The sequence below is a fragment of the Varroa jacobsoni genome, unplaced genomic scaffold (assembly GCF_002532875.2).
Source record: "Varroa jacobsoni isolate VJ856 unplaced genomic scaffold, vjacob_1.0 scaffold_1046, whole genome shotgun sequence".
NCBI classification, from domain to species: Eukaryota; Metazoa; Arthropoda; class Arachnida; order Mesostigmata; family Varroidae; genus Varroa; species Varroa jacobsoni.
Window position 1 is genome coordinate 36,390 of NW_019213948.1, and position 16,686 is coordinate 53,075.

The 16,686-nt window shown below is 40.5% G+C and overlaps 1 protein-coding gene and 1 long non-coding RNA gene across 4 annotated transcripts in view; one reads left to right on the forward strand and one right to left on the reverse strand.

The window, feature by feature from the left end:
• Nucleotides 1-253: 253 nt before the first annotated feature.
• The window catches only part of LOC111266030 (pyrokinin-1 receptor), a 36,423-nt gene continuing 19,990 nt past the window's right edge, over nt 254-16,686 (reverse strand). For 2 of the 3 annotated variants that reach the window (XM_022843144.2, XM_022843143.2), the window contains exons 4-10: nt 8,615-8,753; nt 8,251-8,396; nt 7,584-7,916; nt 5,445-5,576; nt 4,730-4,861; nt 2,112-2,534; nt 254-1,514 (exon numbers count right to left, since the gene is read on the reverse strand). In XM_022843144.2, coding sequence (XP_022698879.1) covers nt 1,441-1,514; nt 2,112-2,534; nt 4,730-4,861; nt 5,445-5,576; nt 7,584-7,916; nt 8,251-8,396; nt 8,615-8,753 — 1,379 coding nt within the window. In that variant the 3' untranslated portion in view covers nt 254-1,440. The remainder of the gene's footprint in view (nt 1,515-2,111; nt 2,535-4,729; nt 4,862-5,444; nt 5,577-7,583; nt 7,917-8,250; nt 8,397-8,614; nt 8,754-16,686) is intronic. The other variant, XM_022843145.2, reaches the window with a different exon arrangement.
• LOC111266033 (uncharacterized) overlaps nt 1,429-16,686 on the forward strand; it is a 39,243-nt gene continuing 23,985 nt past the window's right edge. The window contains exon 1 of the long non-coding RNA XR_002683825.2: nt 1,429-1,521. This is a non-coding gene — a long non-coding RNA (uncharacterized LOC111266033). The remainder of the gene's footprint in view (nt 1,522-16,686) is intronic.

Below are 16,686 nucleotides of genomic sequence, written 5' to 3' on the forward strand. Positions count from 1 at the left end.
AGAGAGAGATGAATAAAGTCTTCTGAATGAATAAAATTGGTGGCCGCAGGGAAATCTCATATTTCTATACGATTTTCAAAAGTCGTAGTAGTTGTTGTTGCTCTTGTTAGCTCGCTTGTGAAACCCAGGCGCGTGTAATATTCAAGGCCTGAAGAGTTGTCTGGCATTAGAGCTTTGCTTTCGAAAAACTACACCCATACGTATCGGAAATTACAACAAACGAAAAATGAATTAAGATGGAAAACACATTGCCTACCTTTGTTTATATTGTTTTTATTTGTCGTCTTGCCATACATATGTACATTCATTCGGTGTATATATCCATTTCTATAGGAATTTATCACGTTTTTTTTTGCTGTTCGATATCTCTTGCTCTATACTCCTTTCCGGTTCTGTATATTTTGCCCAGTTTATATTTGATTTTACTTAATTAGAATGGCAATAAATTCACTAACTTTCTTTATTATTTAAAATATTTATAGTATTAGGCTGTATGTCGCCCAGTCAATTTTCGAGTCGAGCAGATAATTCCGGAACGATAGAATGTTTGTTCGCCACATGGAAGCTTGTTGTGTATGTGCTTCTAAGTTTCGAGTTAAGCACAAGACGAGCGTCTTACGACAAGAACATCGACTTGAGAAATGTGGCGTACTATCAGCGGTAAGAAAAATGGCTCCATTGCGATATCATACATCGACAAATGTACATAATAAATTCAATTTTTATCAAATCACACCTGAAGATATTGATCGCTCATTTCGCATATCTATATATATATATATATAAGAGCTCGCGAGATCCTCAACATCACAGTTTCGACTATTCACTTCAGTTGATTCGTTAAGATAAATATCGAACTCGTCTTTCTCTTTCAGTTATTTATTTGGTAGAAGTGCACGTTCAGAAGTTTCAAGCCACGTTGATCAGTGGGCTTGTCATTCTGCCAATTTTCGGTCGAAGCTGAACAGCTTAGAACATAGATAGTGTTACATAACTGCATGACAGCATGCCACTGCACGGAACGTCTTTCGGGATATTTCATTCTGATACGCTGAGATGTTCGAAAACCTTAACAAACAGCACTTCCATTTCTGCGGTTAAAAAGACCTGGGCAAGCTTGTTTTGTGAGGGCGAGGTTCTGGGATTTCCTTTGGGATAAAGGATTCATTTGAAAAATTACTTCAAAATAGCTTTTTCCTCCTTCCGCTCAATTACACGCTTGCGATAGCCATGTACCCATCGACCAACCATCGAACACATGTCCGCTGTGTCCCGTTCCTTGACTGGTTCTTTTTTTTACTTCCCTCAGGTGTGCCTGCCCCATTATCCGGCAAGGCCCGCTGGAGCTCGGCGGATTTTAGACAGCGTGAAAAGAGAGATCTCTGACTGCCGCGCCATCGTGCAAATTCCAGTGAAGTAGCGAGTAAACTGGTCTACAGCTCAGCCGACCTCTTGACTTCGGCCATCGCAACCGACTTCTTCTATGCACCAGATGCTTGGATCACGAATACAGCCTGCGAGGTAAAAAGTGATTATGCGGACTCTATTTGAGAATTATTAGGCATAAGCTTTAGGCTATCAATGCAAAATGCAGCGCATAACAAATAATGGATCTAATTATTGCAGCTAAGCACGAAGATGGATTCAAGCTCTCAGTGGGATTTTGACTTAGGGTATCTTATTGATCTTTTATGGAATGTGATAATATGTGTTGTTATTAAAATATTATATGCAGTGAGAAAGTGAAGAGTGAAATGTGATTGTATGGGTTGGGTTATTTGTCTTGAAACGAAGCTTAGGAAGAAAACTATTGCACAGTCCTTGTGACGAGTGTTTTCACCGTATAATCTTTTTACCCTCTACCAATACTCGTTTTACCAGGCAAAACCAGTGACCGGATACATCTAGGATTATGCAGAAATGAGGATTAGGTTTTTTAGGTAAAGGTTACTACTGTATTATTCGTTTCTAGTGTCGTACTAGTATATCTAGTAGCAGAGATCTCGTTGGCGCCATTACGAGCAACCGAATCATGAGCAGGACAAAAGTTGAGACAAGAATCAAGTCACCTGAGCTTTTATCCTAACAGCAGTAATGACGAGAATTTCTACCTTTGATTGACGGTGTGTCCAGAAACGTCACTGTAGATCGCATTGACACCGAGCGATTACGTCTCAAGAGACTCCTAAGGGCAACCGGTGAAGTTCTCGTCGTAGTACAAGGATTGCATGTTGTCGTATGGTGAATCGGTACGTGAGGGACCATTGATGAATCGTTCGGCAAACATGTAGCTATGTGGTTTGTTTTCTGGATGAGACTCGCGCGGCTGACTAACGGGCCAGCGTCTACTGCGTGTACCCTGGCCATCGGGTCGCCAACCATTACCGAGCCCGAATGCGTTAGAGGCACTGGCAGGGCCAAATCGAACTTCATCGAGCCGACAGATACCAGGTTGCCTTCAGAGTAGCGTTTACGCTCCAATGCCCGCTGTTGATTGGACATCCCGAGCGAAGAGTACGAGAGGCGATGATCTCCTGCAGTGAAGCAATACGCACACAAAAATAGAACAAGCCATTTAAATAGAATCAGAATATCGCTTCAGCAGCTGATGCCGTAGCAGTCGACGCGGTCCCAAGAGAAGTTCGGCGTGTAATAAACAACCTGCAATATTCGTTCTGTGCTAATGTAAACAAACACTGACCGACCAGATGATATAACTTTCGCTAGAGTAATTTACGACGGCTGTTTACATCTCGTTGACTATAATGTTTATGTATGTGGGGCAGGTCACAGGATAGTTTAATGCATAGTGGGATACCTCGAGATCCACGTGGGTTTTATGAAGGGTCACACCGTGTCGGAGTAGCAGTGAAGCGATGGAAATGATTTTATAATTTTTATCTTAGTTTTATAAAATTTAGTACACTAAATGACCGGTACTAGCGTAAGGCGAATCAAGTTAAATCATCAAGCATTTCTTCATATACCAGACGGAAATAACGACAAAAGTAATCACTTACTGCTGCGCTCCAAGAAAACTTTTTTAATAGTAAATATTACTACTAGTAGTATTATCATGAAATGACTCACTATACAAAGCAGCTAAACACTTCAGTTGTTAGCACGGGTTTGTTGATTTAATCTTAATTTCATCTCAAATGAGCTTTTTTTTTTTTGTACTTTGTACTGTCTAAAGGATAGCTGAAAGAGCTTAACAGCCGTAAAGGTGCCCCGACCTCATTTAAATCATGTGGGTACTGAGCTGACATCAAGAGCCAATATATAAAGTTAAAAAATGTAGAACTTGTCACGTTAGATTCTTGCAGCCTGTATAGAATTCTGTGCCGAAGCGTTGGCCGTAATGCAGGAAGCGTCAAAAAGGTGCCTACAATGTCATATAAAGATATACCTTTTTAGACTGTCCAGTCCGGATTTTCCTTTTGAATACTTTCCAGAAAGGAAATTCCAGCTTGGTCAGCTACTGGTTCGTTATGTGAACACTGATACGCCAAAGGTCCTTTCAAATGATTTGCTCAAACGCTTTAGGTAGAACAGCTGTGAATGACGGAAGTAAGGTTTAGGGTAAACGCGCTGATTTCCGTTTGGGTACTATGTATGGTTAGATCTAGCCGATTGAGGTCTGTCTCACAATTCCTAACAATAAGCATCGTAGAGTGGTTATACTATATCAAGCATTTGAAGATAGACAATGCTTTCAAATCGAACAGTTGACCCTATACAGTTCTTTTGAGGGCTCGATTCCAACTTACGTTCTGATGCTAACCACAACTTCTTGCAGGGAATTGAATTGATTAGATCTTGCACATGTCCTTGCGGTCCTAGAGTACGGCTATGAGTATCTAATCTAATAATTACAATTAAAATTTAGGGGGATGACGGAAATCGTGTTACAATGCTCGCAAGGCGATGCGCTAGTCAAACTTAGCACACGGCACACTTACAAACACGAGACAATGTACGTTACGTGTGAAAGCTCCTTTTCCAAAGAGCGCTCGAAGTTACTAGAAAAGTGCTTGTAAGTTCCCCGAAACAGCTTATCATAGCTGCTGCCGAAGGCTCGAATTGCCTTGTTGAGAACGAGCCTAACCCTTACACCTATTGGGAAGAATCTAGCTGTATTTATTTTGGTAAACGGTCAGAAATTTCTTTGTCTAGACTTAAAAGTATGGAGTCAGCAGAGAGCTGCAGTTGGGTACAGATAATGTGATATCGAACATTTCGGGATAAACCTGTACCTTGCTGATCGTCAACAACAACCGAACAAATGTTATCCGCAGCACTAAAAGGACCACAGACAACTCACATAAGGAAAAACAAAAGCAATTCACGGCGAAGCGAACTACGAAAGGAGTTGACTATTACAATTAGTGATATGAAGAGGATACTTTAACCCGATATACCGTCCGTTTAAAATACACGCGAACCATATGGGTCCGTATCGGGGACGAGACAATTTCTTTACCGTGATTTTGCTTATCTAACGTCCATATCGAGTTGTTCTCTGTGAAACCGAAAACAAATCGACTTTCGAAAATTAAGCATATACCGTTTTATGTCAGAAAAAATAACTGACATTTTCCAACGTAGGCCACGCATACAACATAGTTAGGAAACGTTAGTGTCGGCTAACGACCTTGCTGGTCGAGCTTCTCTTCCTCGTTCGCAGGACCCGTAACGTGCGGACTTCAACTGATTTCGTTTCACTTACCTTGGGAATAGGTGGAAGTAGCGCGTAGCCCACAACAACGGCACAACGTATGCTTAAAAGCGGCGCGGTACTTCTTGGAGATGACGTTATATAGAATCGGATTTATGGTACAGTTCACAAAGTAGAGGCATCCTGCATTCGAAAGCAGAGGAAAAAGTGAACAACCCGTATTAAAGCAAGAGAGGCATTTTTGCCCTCCCATAGATACACATTTTTGCTTCGTTACGCGCGCATATGCGCAGACTTAGAAGACCGTTATAAAAAGTGTTCAGAATAATGTACATGGCCTTTCTTTAAACATGGTGGAACGTTTATTTATATTGCTGCATTGAACCGCTTTACGAATCCCCAGATGCTTTCCTCTGTTCGCCCGTTTTCTGTTAATGTGCTGGTCTACCTCCAGAAGTCGACTTACAAACAGTAGGTCTTATACTTGCTTGCTGAAAGGCCTTAAGATGTTAAAGGCTAACGTAACAATAGGTAAAAATGGTAGCGACCATTTGTGACTATCGCTTATTAAACGAAAGGCAGTAGATATCAATTATACATATATCCGACACGAGTGAGCAACCCGCCCACAATGACTGTGGACCTCGTACTAAAATGAAATAACATTCACCTTAAGCTCAAAGCATCGGGAGCACGAAAAATCGAATTTTTAAATACATTTATACGCAGGTCTTTACAAAGATCTTTGTATTTTACTCGTACATACCAGCGATATAAAAGAGTTCTTCATTGAGCGCTCGTAACCTATGTGTCCATCCGATATGAGTCCCATAAGCGTACATCAGTCGTTGTCCGTGGTAAGGAGCGTAACAGATGAAAAATATTATTACAACACACACTGGAATAAAAGCATAAACACAGTTAGACATTAAAGAAGTTGCGAAACGTATACGAAAAAATGAAATGTTAACTATAAAAAAAACTTAGCGCCCTCTGGAAAACATATTATTTGTAAAGCGACATGTGCGCCATCATAGTCTAACGGCGAGTAAACGCAACGATCAAACAAGTCGATATAGTTCCAGTATGATGTGCAGTACTAATATTGAGCGTTACTTTGGACGGCCGCAGGGCTGTTCCAGCACGAACTGGATTGAATTCTGCCTTATGTGTTCTTAAGCCTGGTAGGCCAACACGTTATTACTAGACAATTCTGCGCGTCATCCCTAAGGCAGATAGCGTCAGTGTTCCAGCCGTTGGCGCTTATTGACCAGTGAAACTGATTCAACTAAATTGACCCCTACAGACAGAAGTTATGGTTATCATGAAATGGTAGGATTTATTAAGACTGCAGTGAAATGTCCATCGTATTTTCTTATTACGATACTATTGTTGAAGCCCTGGTCAAGTCAGTGAATCCAAGGCTTTGGCCTAGATTTATTGCACTGTGTGTAGCAAATAGCATTCTAAGGGGCGTGTGCCTGTTGAGCTATGAGAACAAATTCATATCGAAGCAACAGAAGATTCTTAAATACAGCGTATCTGTTCGACAAATCACATTTGGATCGATCCGTTTCACAATACCTTACTGCGTACTAAAGGTGAGGCTGTTTTATATACTTTCTCGAGCGTTATCAGATTATGTCGACATGCCACTCGAGCCTGTTATCACGTACTTGACACAGAGATTTCACAGAGATGGGATCGCGCGATAAAGGAGCCACGTGAGAATCGAATCTATCCTCAACAGTTTTGAGGCTTGAATAATCAGGTGCTCAAATGCTCCCTCCACTGCTTCTGGTTGCTTGCATGTTACGTTGTCACCCTGATACGAACGTTGCAAAAAAATTACGCCGTTCCAGTCTATTCGGATCAATGCAATATTCCCTGCTACTATCCGCCGCATGGCTTGATGACGTGTTGCCTGACCAGCCGTGCTACGCTGCCGCGAGGGACGTGGCTCGTGCTTATTCCATGCCTTTGGTGTGTACCCGTTCTAATTTGATGCCCCCCACCAGTACCTCAGTCAATTTTTGCATTTTGTCTGTACTGGCTCCTTTCTACAACCTTTTTCAGCTTAAACATCCAGCGTCCTAATGTTGTTCTTGACCTTCACGTGACAACATTTTACCAGCATTAGGGGCCGCAATGGCAATAATGCCAACGGTAATTCCGCAACAAATAGATGATGGCTGTGTCAGGAAACGCACGTAAGTTAGTAGATAAGAATTCTTATAACTTCCATCGTGAGCGCGAGATTTTTTTAAGTCAGCATCGCGGACTGCCTAAAGCATTCCATTGAGAGAAGTTATGGTCGTTTAGGAGCAACGGTCCGTCGAGTGAGTAGGAACAAAGAATAATATTTCGAAGGCCCATTGGATAAAGGAGCTCTGTCCCCCAGGATGAAGTCGACATTATAGCCAGAAGAAGCGCTGAGACATGTCTCGTTTAATTGGCAAGTTCATCTACTAAAAGGCTGTTTACTTTAAAAGCACGTCTTTATCACGCTGTCGTACGTTAGAACATCTTTGTCATTTCCATTGTCAGCGATTTTACTAAGGAGATAATTAGTTATATTTATCTAGGCTATTCATGTACATTTGCAGAAAATCACACATATGTGCGTATTTGTATGTATATAAATTATAATAGAACCAAGTGCCTCAAAAAATCGTACACGCTACCGTTGAAAATAGCTCTCCCAGCCACACCCTTGGAAGGTGCTGCTGTTCTTCGTTTAAAACGTGGACACCTATATTTTTTTTCTAGTGATTCTAGGATTCAATGTAATAAAGCAACTCTGAATAAACTTACACTTTAAAAGCACGTTACTTTTGCCTAAAAAATATATATTTAACAGGTGGTCATAAAACCGCAGTCAATAGAAAAAATGACCGATTCTCACCGAGAAGTTTAATAATTTTTCGCGAACTTGACAGATGATGTTGTTGTTGTCGAGTGCCATTAATGAGCGAAAATTTCCTTACAGGTTCACTCGTAGTTGTTCCAGGTTTCATTGTTTCTCCCGAAGATAACGACTCTTTAAGACTTGCTTGATACGCGCTTTTGTACGAAGTGGATCGCCGTAACTTAAAACCTATTCTCATATACAATATTATAATAAAGATCATTGGCAAAATGAAGAAGGTCACGGTGGAGCCGACAAAAAGCGCTATGTTCACGCTGTCGGATCCCTGCACGATACAAAATGCCGAGTCATCTAGTTGGATGTCATTTACTGTAACAGCAATTTCACAGAAAAACAGGATTTACTATTTTAAGTTATTTAAGTGTTAGAGAAAATTTAGAAGATCTTTTTTGATTTGATCATCCGAGCAAGTGAAATTTATTTCGTAAAAAGAGCCTGGCACGTTCGATTTAAGTCGTTCAAAGAAATAATAATGTGTAATGGAACATGGAGGCAGTAATTTAACATGTTTACTATTGATGGAACATATATTAAAGCTATATAATAACCTTGAAAAAGAGCTGTAATACCACAGTACTAAACGATAACAAAAGTGTTTTTTCTATGACGAGCTACTATATGTGTCAGCATAGCTCATCCTTACCAAACTCATATCGAAGTCCACTACGGGCAGCAAATGGCAACGCAGACACGAATGCAATAAGCCAGACAATGGTAAGGATTTTCAATACCCGTGGTAGTTGATTCGACATTTTGTGCTTATACAGTGGATGACAAATGGCCAGGTACCTGCAAAGAGGGACCAATATTAAACCTCAATTATTCCTAACGGGTGAAATTTGAAGTTACTTTGATCAAGCCCGAAGGATACGAGCGTATCATATACGAATTTTACTACGTCCAAAACATGTTTTCTCTGTTGGCATGTTCTGTAATGGACGAATTCAAGTGGCATCAAACAATTCGGCTACCTCCACAACAGTCCCCGAAGGGGTTGTCGTACGTACCTTTCGAGAGTGAAGGCCACTATGGTCAAGACCGAAGTGTTACTTGTCATCTCGGCGACAAGATTGCGAACTGAGCAGAACGTTGAGCCAAACGCGTACGGATATTGACGCCAGTAGGTCACCAGATCATTCGGAAGACCTTTGAAGAGAAAAGCGAATCGCGAAACAAAGGGCTCGTAAAAATTTAATTCGTTACAGAGAACTATTAAACGTGATGAAGTTTTAGTACGTGAACGAAGTATGATTCACAAATGACCAAATCAGCCTTCCATCACGAACTGCCAGACAGGGGTGAAGAACGTGGTTCGGAAGTAGCAAGTCTGCTGCTACTAATTCTATGATAAGCAAAGCTTTTTCAAATGATACAGTACATCAGACGTAGAGGTCATCTAATCTGATTGAATTGAAAAAAAGACGTCACATTTATTTTGCGTTAAGCAGATATAGCTCGTATGAATTTTTACCTAGACTAGTAATAACCTAAGGGGAAGGTTGAGACTAATTTCGTTTCGCATGGTAACGAGATTAGCATATGGGCTGGATGAGCAAGATGATTTCCAAACTCTGACATGTGACCTTATCGTACTCTATAGGCATGTGACCATTAACTACGTGGAGATAACGTATACGAGCCTTTCGGAAACGATTGAACGTGGACCGATCGTAAGTCCTTTTGTGAAAATTGGACAACGAAACGGGCCATGTCGCGTGCAGGTGAGCTATAAAAAAAAAAAGGCTAATTTCTTTGCCCCTTTGGCTCATCAATCATCTGGCTTTTTTAAGCCAGTCGGCAAGGTCATCAAAATGACCCTGGCCTTGACATGCAGAGGAGGCTATCATGTTCAGAACGGATAGCTTTCAGTCCGAGTGACTTCTAGAGGCGCTTCTGTAAAGAAGACACTGCATAATTAGGGCAAACGTAGTTAATAACTAGACATAAATTCATCACCTAAAGCCAACAAGAGCATGAGCAGAAACCGAACAAGCTAGCGAGGAGATTTTCGTTTGTTCTAATAAATGCCTGGGCCAGCTGGTCGCCAGCGAGAGTGGTTGGGAAAGAACACGGGTCAATGGGCAAACTATCCTGGGCGAGCCGAGTCAAGTACGTGAAACTTTACTCCGCTGCTAATCGCTGCCAACAAAAGGATTGGCTGTGTACGTATGTTGCCACAGAGGCGCCTCTCGAACAGTGTCTGGTACACAGACACACGCCGTGTGTCTGGGGCGCAGGCCTAAGACGACTTGAAACAAAGCGAAGAGAGGGAAAGCCTAAGCAAAGAAATAGTGGTAAATCTATTTAATGTTCTTGTCTAATGCATGTTATCTGAGGCCGAGTATGGTAACGCACAAACATAACACAATTTAACCTTCCTATATACAAACCAGTTAAGATCCACCATTGGTGCCGGTATACGTACGAACGGCGAGTTGTCCGTAATCAGACCGACTAGTAGCGCCAGGGAACTATTCTAGTTTTCTGAAACGTCTTCGGTAATTTCGGTAAAATTCGGAAAAAAACGTCCTACTGATAATTAACGAATTTAATGGACCGTGCGATCTACGAGGTAGTAATGATCAGTTTCGTCGTCACATAACACTCAAGCCAATCGGGCATGACTGAGCGATGAACTCGCAGTAGCATGCAAACTTCTATAGAGAAGTAAATCATAATCAGCGTACTTATTATTACATTCGGTGTTATTAATAACTTCGTAAACGAATTCCGTGGTCTAGAGTTTATTTGAAGTCGTTTATTTAGGCCTAGTTTAGGTCGACATAAGGTTATGTCAATTACTAATGCTTATAGCATTAAGTAAATAATGTTATATTTGTTGTTTGAACTATACTATTTACCGAGAAACAACAATACTGTGTACGTCGATGGCAATCAGAAAAAGCTATTCCTACATAACAGCGTCGACACTCGTAAACAAGATCTTCTACCACCAGCCCTTTCCTTGAATAGATACAGACGGCTGATGATAATATAATAATAACACTCTTATCATGCCTCCTTCACGAAATGGAATATTTGTTCTAGACATCGCTAGCGAAACAAGATAACGTTGGCAAATAGGCATATTACCGCGAAGGTACCATTGTTATTTCCAGACTCGAGCCGTTGCTCTATAAACTACTACCGTGAAAATTCCCGCTGCACGGAAACGCGAGCAAAATTCTGCTAATGTTGCTTCGATCTTCAATTCAGTTGAAGAATCTGCTACAATTTAGATACTTACGTATCGATTAGAGAGGGTATTTTATTATTTAATAACGACAAACGCTACAGCTGGGTACAGAGCTGCATTGGATAGCATTCGGAAGACATCTATTGAAAACGTCGTTGAGACACACATCTACTGTCTGGCAGGAATGTATTTATAATGGATACTTAAAAAAAAAACCCCAAATAGCAAAACATGCTAACGTACCTATGGGGCTAAGATTCACTCCATATGGAAACCATAAAAATTTGCCTGATTAAGTAAGTGAACTGAAATTCTTAGATACTCTCTGCCTCAATCGACGCTTAACAGAATATCCGCGAGCGAAATTAGAGTTAAATGATATTGCGCGTATACAACAAATTGATTTTATAACGTTTATGTTTATCGGTCATGAAAAGATTTACGACGTTTCCTTTAGCAACGTATCGTTATGGGCAGATATGCAAGACCTATGTCAGATTCGGGTCATTGAAGTGTTTAAGCACGCGTCCTGGAACTATGACTATTGGCATAAATATGTGCTCCAGACACGTTTTTTCTCTAAAAAAATGTACTATTTTCATAAATTTACGAAAATAATAATTAATAATTCGTCCTAATAAAACGCATTCCAATAGGTAATGCTACAAGAGCGGTTTTGCTGCATTAAAGTCGCTATAAACGATTTAAGTGGTGCCCCATCATTCCGACAAAAACATCTCGTCGTAAAGCAAACTATCTTTCTCGGAATATCTTAAAGGAATTATCATGGCAAATCTCACCTATGAAGGCTATATTTTTACTGTTATCTATAAGGAGCGTTGTCAACACTGATCTTTTCGAAAGTACCTTTTATTTGATGATCATCGCAGATGGGTCTTTTCCTACATACGACCATATTGAAAGCAAAAAATGGCTACAATAAGCTTCTTTTTTTCCTACTGGAAACCAAAAGCAGGTACTGGAGCGACCCTTTTTTTAAGACCATTTTTGAGCACCAAATTTCACTGAGCACCAACAACAGGACCGGTAATTGCATTTCATAGTGTTATCTTTTAAGTCAATTCCGGCTAAAATCAGGTTTCCGGTAGGACAGCGAAAACTTTAGTGCTGTGAACGACATTGTGGAACGTCTCGTATTTTCAAATAATGAAAAATCCTTGATTATTTGTAGAAACCGCCGATAGCGTCTTGGCGACGTCGAAGCAAAGGTAAGTACGCTAACAGTAGAGCAATTGCCAATTGGGGTAACTCAGGGAAGTCTAGGAAAAGCAAGAGTTGCTTTGAAAGCTAAAACTTGAAAAAATGGTGCTTTACACTTTTTTCTAATTTGGGAAAGAAACAGCCTACATAAGGAGCTTGAATTACCTTGAATATGGTGTATTATAAATAAAGGGGCCAGACATCATTGGATCCGAGGGAAAAAGTCAGACCTACTTAAGATGTTCGCTTACAACGGCTTAGTTCAGATATGTCTTCGTGGTCGAACGATATGTATTCCATAATCTAATAATAAGTTTCACTCAAAATCGGCACATATAAGACCCTATCGTGTCGCATCTGCCTTGTAGAACTAGAACTGGAGACATCATATACCTGAATTTCTGACTCTGCTTCTACTCCATTTAGATGGACAGGATCGAAGGAAAGGGAATCTGTCTAAAAAATATATCTCCTATACCTAACGGATACTAGATTAAATATTATTTATTTAATAGTATATGCTTTCTAGGACAACCTGTGTATGCTGCAAAATAAATGAGCATTAAATGCTCTTTTGGTAAGCAGCTTTTAGAGGTAGGTCACATCCTTGCGCTCAGCTTAAAGTGCTCACACTGGAAGACCTCAGAATCACCACTTACGTATGATAAGTAAATCAGGGAAACCCGCTTTATGTAAATGTTTCGTTTTGTCGGGTGTTGAGCTTAAGTCCGAGACAGAACAGGTCGATATATGCAATGTGTCATCAATTTGTCGATACTGTAGTTCTAGTGCAGTTGAAAATGATGACAATTAGGTTCTCTATAAGCTGGAGTTTCCTAATGTTGCGGCTGTTGCTGTAGCTGCAGTACTGACGAATAGCTTGAAGCGTGACGATATTGATTGGCTTCCAACAAAAGAGCGTTTATCATTGGCGGAGAGTAAAGTATATTACTACGATGACAAGAGTCTAGAGCACCGTGACTGGGGTTGACACGCGTTTGAGTAAGGCAAATTTCGTAAATGTTGTTCTCTTCGTCCAGCATTTGGGGCACGACTGGACGAACCTTTTTGCTTGTGCTTTGAGCCAATAATATTTTTAGTTTACTCAGCTGTAAGCTTTTATCGAGTTCGGGTGCCCTTCATAGGCAAAAAAAAAAAAGCGAGGAGGTTTTCTCCTGATCTTGCCCTTGTAATACCGGATGGGAATTATAAGGGCAAGATCATTGCCTCGATAAGCGAATTTGCGCTTGCGTAGACTGTCGCCCCACGAACGTGAGAACCGTAAATGTGAACGGGCTTGAATAGCAATTTGTAGGATAGAATCACCTTCACATCGATGGCTTAGTCGAGCCTAGTTGCTGCCGCTTGTCGGTCAGATCCTCAGCCATTACCTTGTTGCACAAGGCTGGCTATATTACAGAGACAATCTGCAGCTCGGTGTCCCTGTCTTTGTGTTCTTGACGTTGCAGGGCTCAGCATGCCAGTTGCTTAATTAAACCTTTAGCAATCATGAACTAACAGAGTTATGGTGGTCTAATATGACTGGAACCTTTTCATTGTTTTGACCATGGCTAAGAATTCATGTTCGTTGAGTAACTTTCTTCGGTCTTCGTTGTTAGTGTTATTCTGTCAATCGGGACCAATCTTTCCCGTTTGCATGCGGGTATTGGTATTAACGCAATGCTGAAATCGTATGTCGAAACGCCAGCCAAGCAGGTTCACATGAAACAGAAAGCAATGACATGAGTAAAGTCTATTCGAAAAAAGTAAAGGGTTTAACTTGAGAGTCATTTTATACGAAGGATACTTTACCATCCTTTAGCAAGTAATTGAGATATGGGATCTCAAAGAGCTTTTAACTGAACTTTGCTCTACGGTGGTAAAGGTAGCCAATCTGTTAATGCTCCGGCCTTTGATACGTTACGAAAATACCTACACAGCTTTATGGCACCGAAGAAGCAATTAGTCTAGCTAGTCAACTATCTCTTATAAGGGTTAGTTGTGTTCGTGTAGATCTTTCCAGATGACGCAGATGTCGTTCAAACACACTAAATGGAAAAGTCTGCGAAGTATTAAAGTAGTAAAGCTTGTTCTGCTATTGCATAGACCGCACTACAGCGAATTCTCAAAAATACCGCTATTCTCATCTTTCGCTGTCCTTCCTTTCCAAAAAAAATGTATATACAAACTTCGGCGGCAAATAACATCTTTAATAACATGTGCTTGCCTTAATCAATTTTCTAATGCCCTAAGTTAAGTAGAACATGATTTCGTAGCTAGCGCTGTTATTTCCCAAGATGTAAATAGATCAGCTTGTCTTGGACCTGTTTTTAGTGAAATGGCTTTAAAGGGATACATATCTTGGATAATGTTCAATGTGGCCTCTTTGCACACGGTGTTTGCTATTACTGTATCTAGATGTAATGGAAGTTATTCATTTGTAAGAGAAAAATTCGGCTAGCTTGTTGCCCTTCTGTTTTTAAGATCATTTATTTTTGAGACACTAAAAATTTGATTTATCTCCTCTATGATCGTTACTGAAAAGCAAAACACTCACACTATCTCTTAAGTTAATTTTACAAATAAGTCTTGCTAATTCACAGCTGGTAATCTTTGTAGAAAATGTAGCCTAGTTCTTAAAGTCGTTAACCGAAATTAGATGGTAGCAGTAACCATGCATGGGGGGGCACAGGTAATTTCACGAACTAGACGCACCTGTAATTGCTCTTCGTTGATATATGATATACTGTTTAATCTTTTTTCGTGTAACACGCACCCTTTTTGTGTGTATGATGATATTAGCCAATTCAAAATTCAATAATAAAAGCATCAAACGTATCCCAATTACTTGCAGGAAGACCTTTGCAGAGAAATGTATAAATGGCTTCATTTCTAAAAACATTACCAATTTTTTTCACTATTATAAAGCACTGTCCTCATTCACTGACCAAAAAAAAAACTGTTATAGTAGTTTTTCTCGAATTGCCATCGCCTGTGAGAATACAGCTATGTGGGCTATACATGTTTTGACGCCCAGTCATTAGCGTTGGCTCGTTCAGGCTTTAACGAGTCTCGAAGCTGGGTTAAAAAGCAGCGTACACACCATGAGAATGCACAAGAAATAGAGTATCTGCTGTTACTCGAACGTCATCAGCCACCGAGTTAACAACAATTGCTTTGTGGTAATCGTAAAATGAAGGTACGGTCAGCATCGAATGTGCGAACAGACGGCACACTTTCAAGTGATCGATTCAAAGAAGCCAAAACGTTTCAGCCGAATTGTATCTGCTCATTTCTGCCAACGGTTGCCCGCTTGGGTCTCTTTTTTTTTGTTAATGAAAAATAGCTAGAGAATGTCGCTTCGCCCAGTTCTATCGTAACGACCCATCACAACCTCGGCTGAAAGAACATTCAGTCATTCTGGCTTACGCTACCTATTACCACTGCGTTGGAAGCTGCTTCGTTTCCGTGCGATCAATACGCTTCCCGACCACCATCAAAACTACAGTTGTTAACAAATATCAACTTGTTGTCAACGCCCCGATGCCGATGCCTCGAGTCTACTCGAGCGAGGATGTCGCGCAAAACGGTGGCAACACCCAGTTAATCTTTGGGACACCAGTAGCCAACACTAACAATAGCTATAATGGACGCTTTAGATCCTCCTGTATCGGTGCCATGTTTTGTGTTATGTTATAGACTTTGCAGAAGTTGAGACGGGACGTTGTGCGTATGTTGCCATTGAAACAGCCCGATGAGCGAAAATAGTAACATAAAATGAAATGTTAATATAGTGTTCGTAGTCTTCAAGACTGAAACGTTTATTGTTTCAGTGGCTACAGAACAAGGAAGAGGCTGTGAATTTAAATTGGACCCGCGGGCTCAGCGCATAAAACGTATGAATATGTATTATGTATAAGCTGACATTAAAATTGATTGAGAATTTTTCATTCTCACCTAGTAAATTATAGGCGACTCGACAATTAATAACTAACTTAGGCCGGACAAGTTAACACGTTAGGAAACGTTCAGTATCTATGAGGTACTAATCTGCGGATCTGTGTAAATAGTCCGATTCTATTGCGACATCTACCGGAAAGCAATGACAGATAGGCGTCCAAATTTTACGATGGCCCGTTTATAAATTTTCTTCGATGCGGCGCTCCAAAACTGTTTACTACAATTCGCTTATTAGGTGCGCCGTTGTCGAAAAGCCCCAGTTTTAAAGAAGCTTATTATGTGTGTATATCCGCTACGAACCGACGACAGACTTTCCCTCGGCGGTATAAGCTTTCTCATTTTTTTTTATGTGAGTGGGCACTAAGGGCCTCGAATTCAATTTCATGGTTCAGACATTGAACAGCGCTCTTTGAATGGAAATCAAATAACATTACAATGAACTTTGTCAACGCACATTAATGTTTATCGGCCCCTGCCAAGCAAGCGATATATAACGCGTGTGTGCGCGCGTCTGCATTTTCCTTACTTATCAATATTCTTTTTAATAAGTAAAATTAATATTTCCGATACGTTAGCTAATGACAGCGATATTATATAACCCATTGGTAGGAGCTATACATATCTCTGTTTTTCGAAATGCGCCTACGGCAAGGTGGCGCATGATGAACATTTTTTGCGGATTAAGCCGTAACTATTGTACTA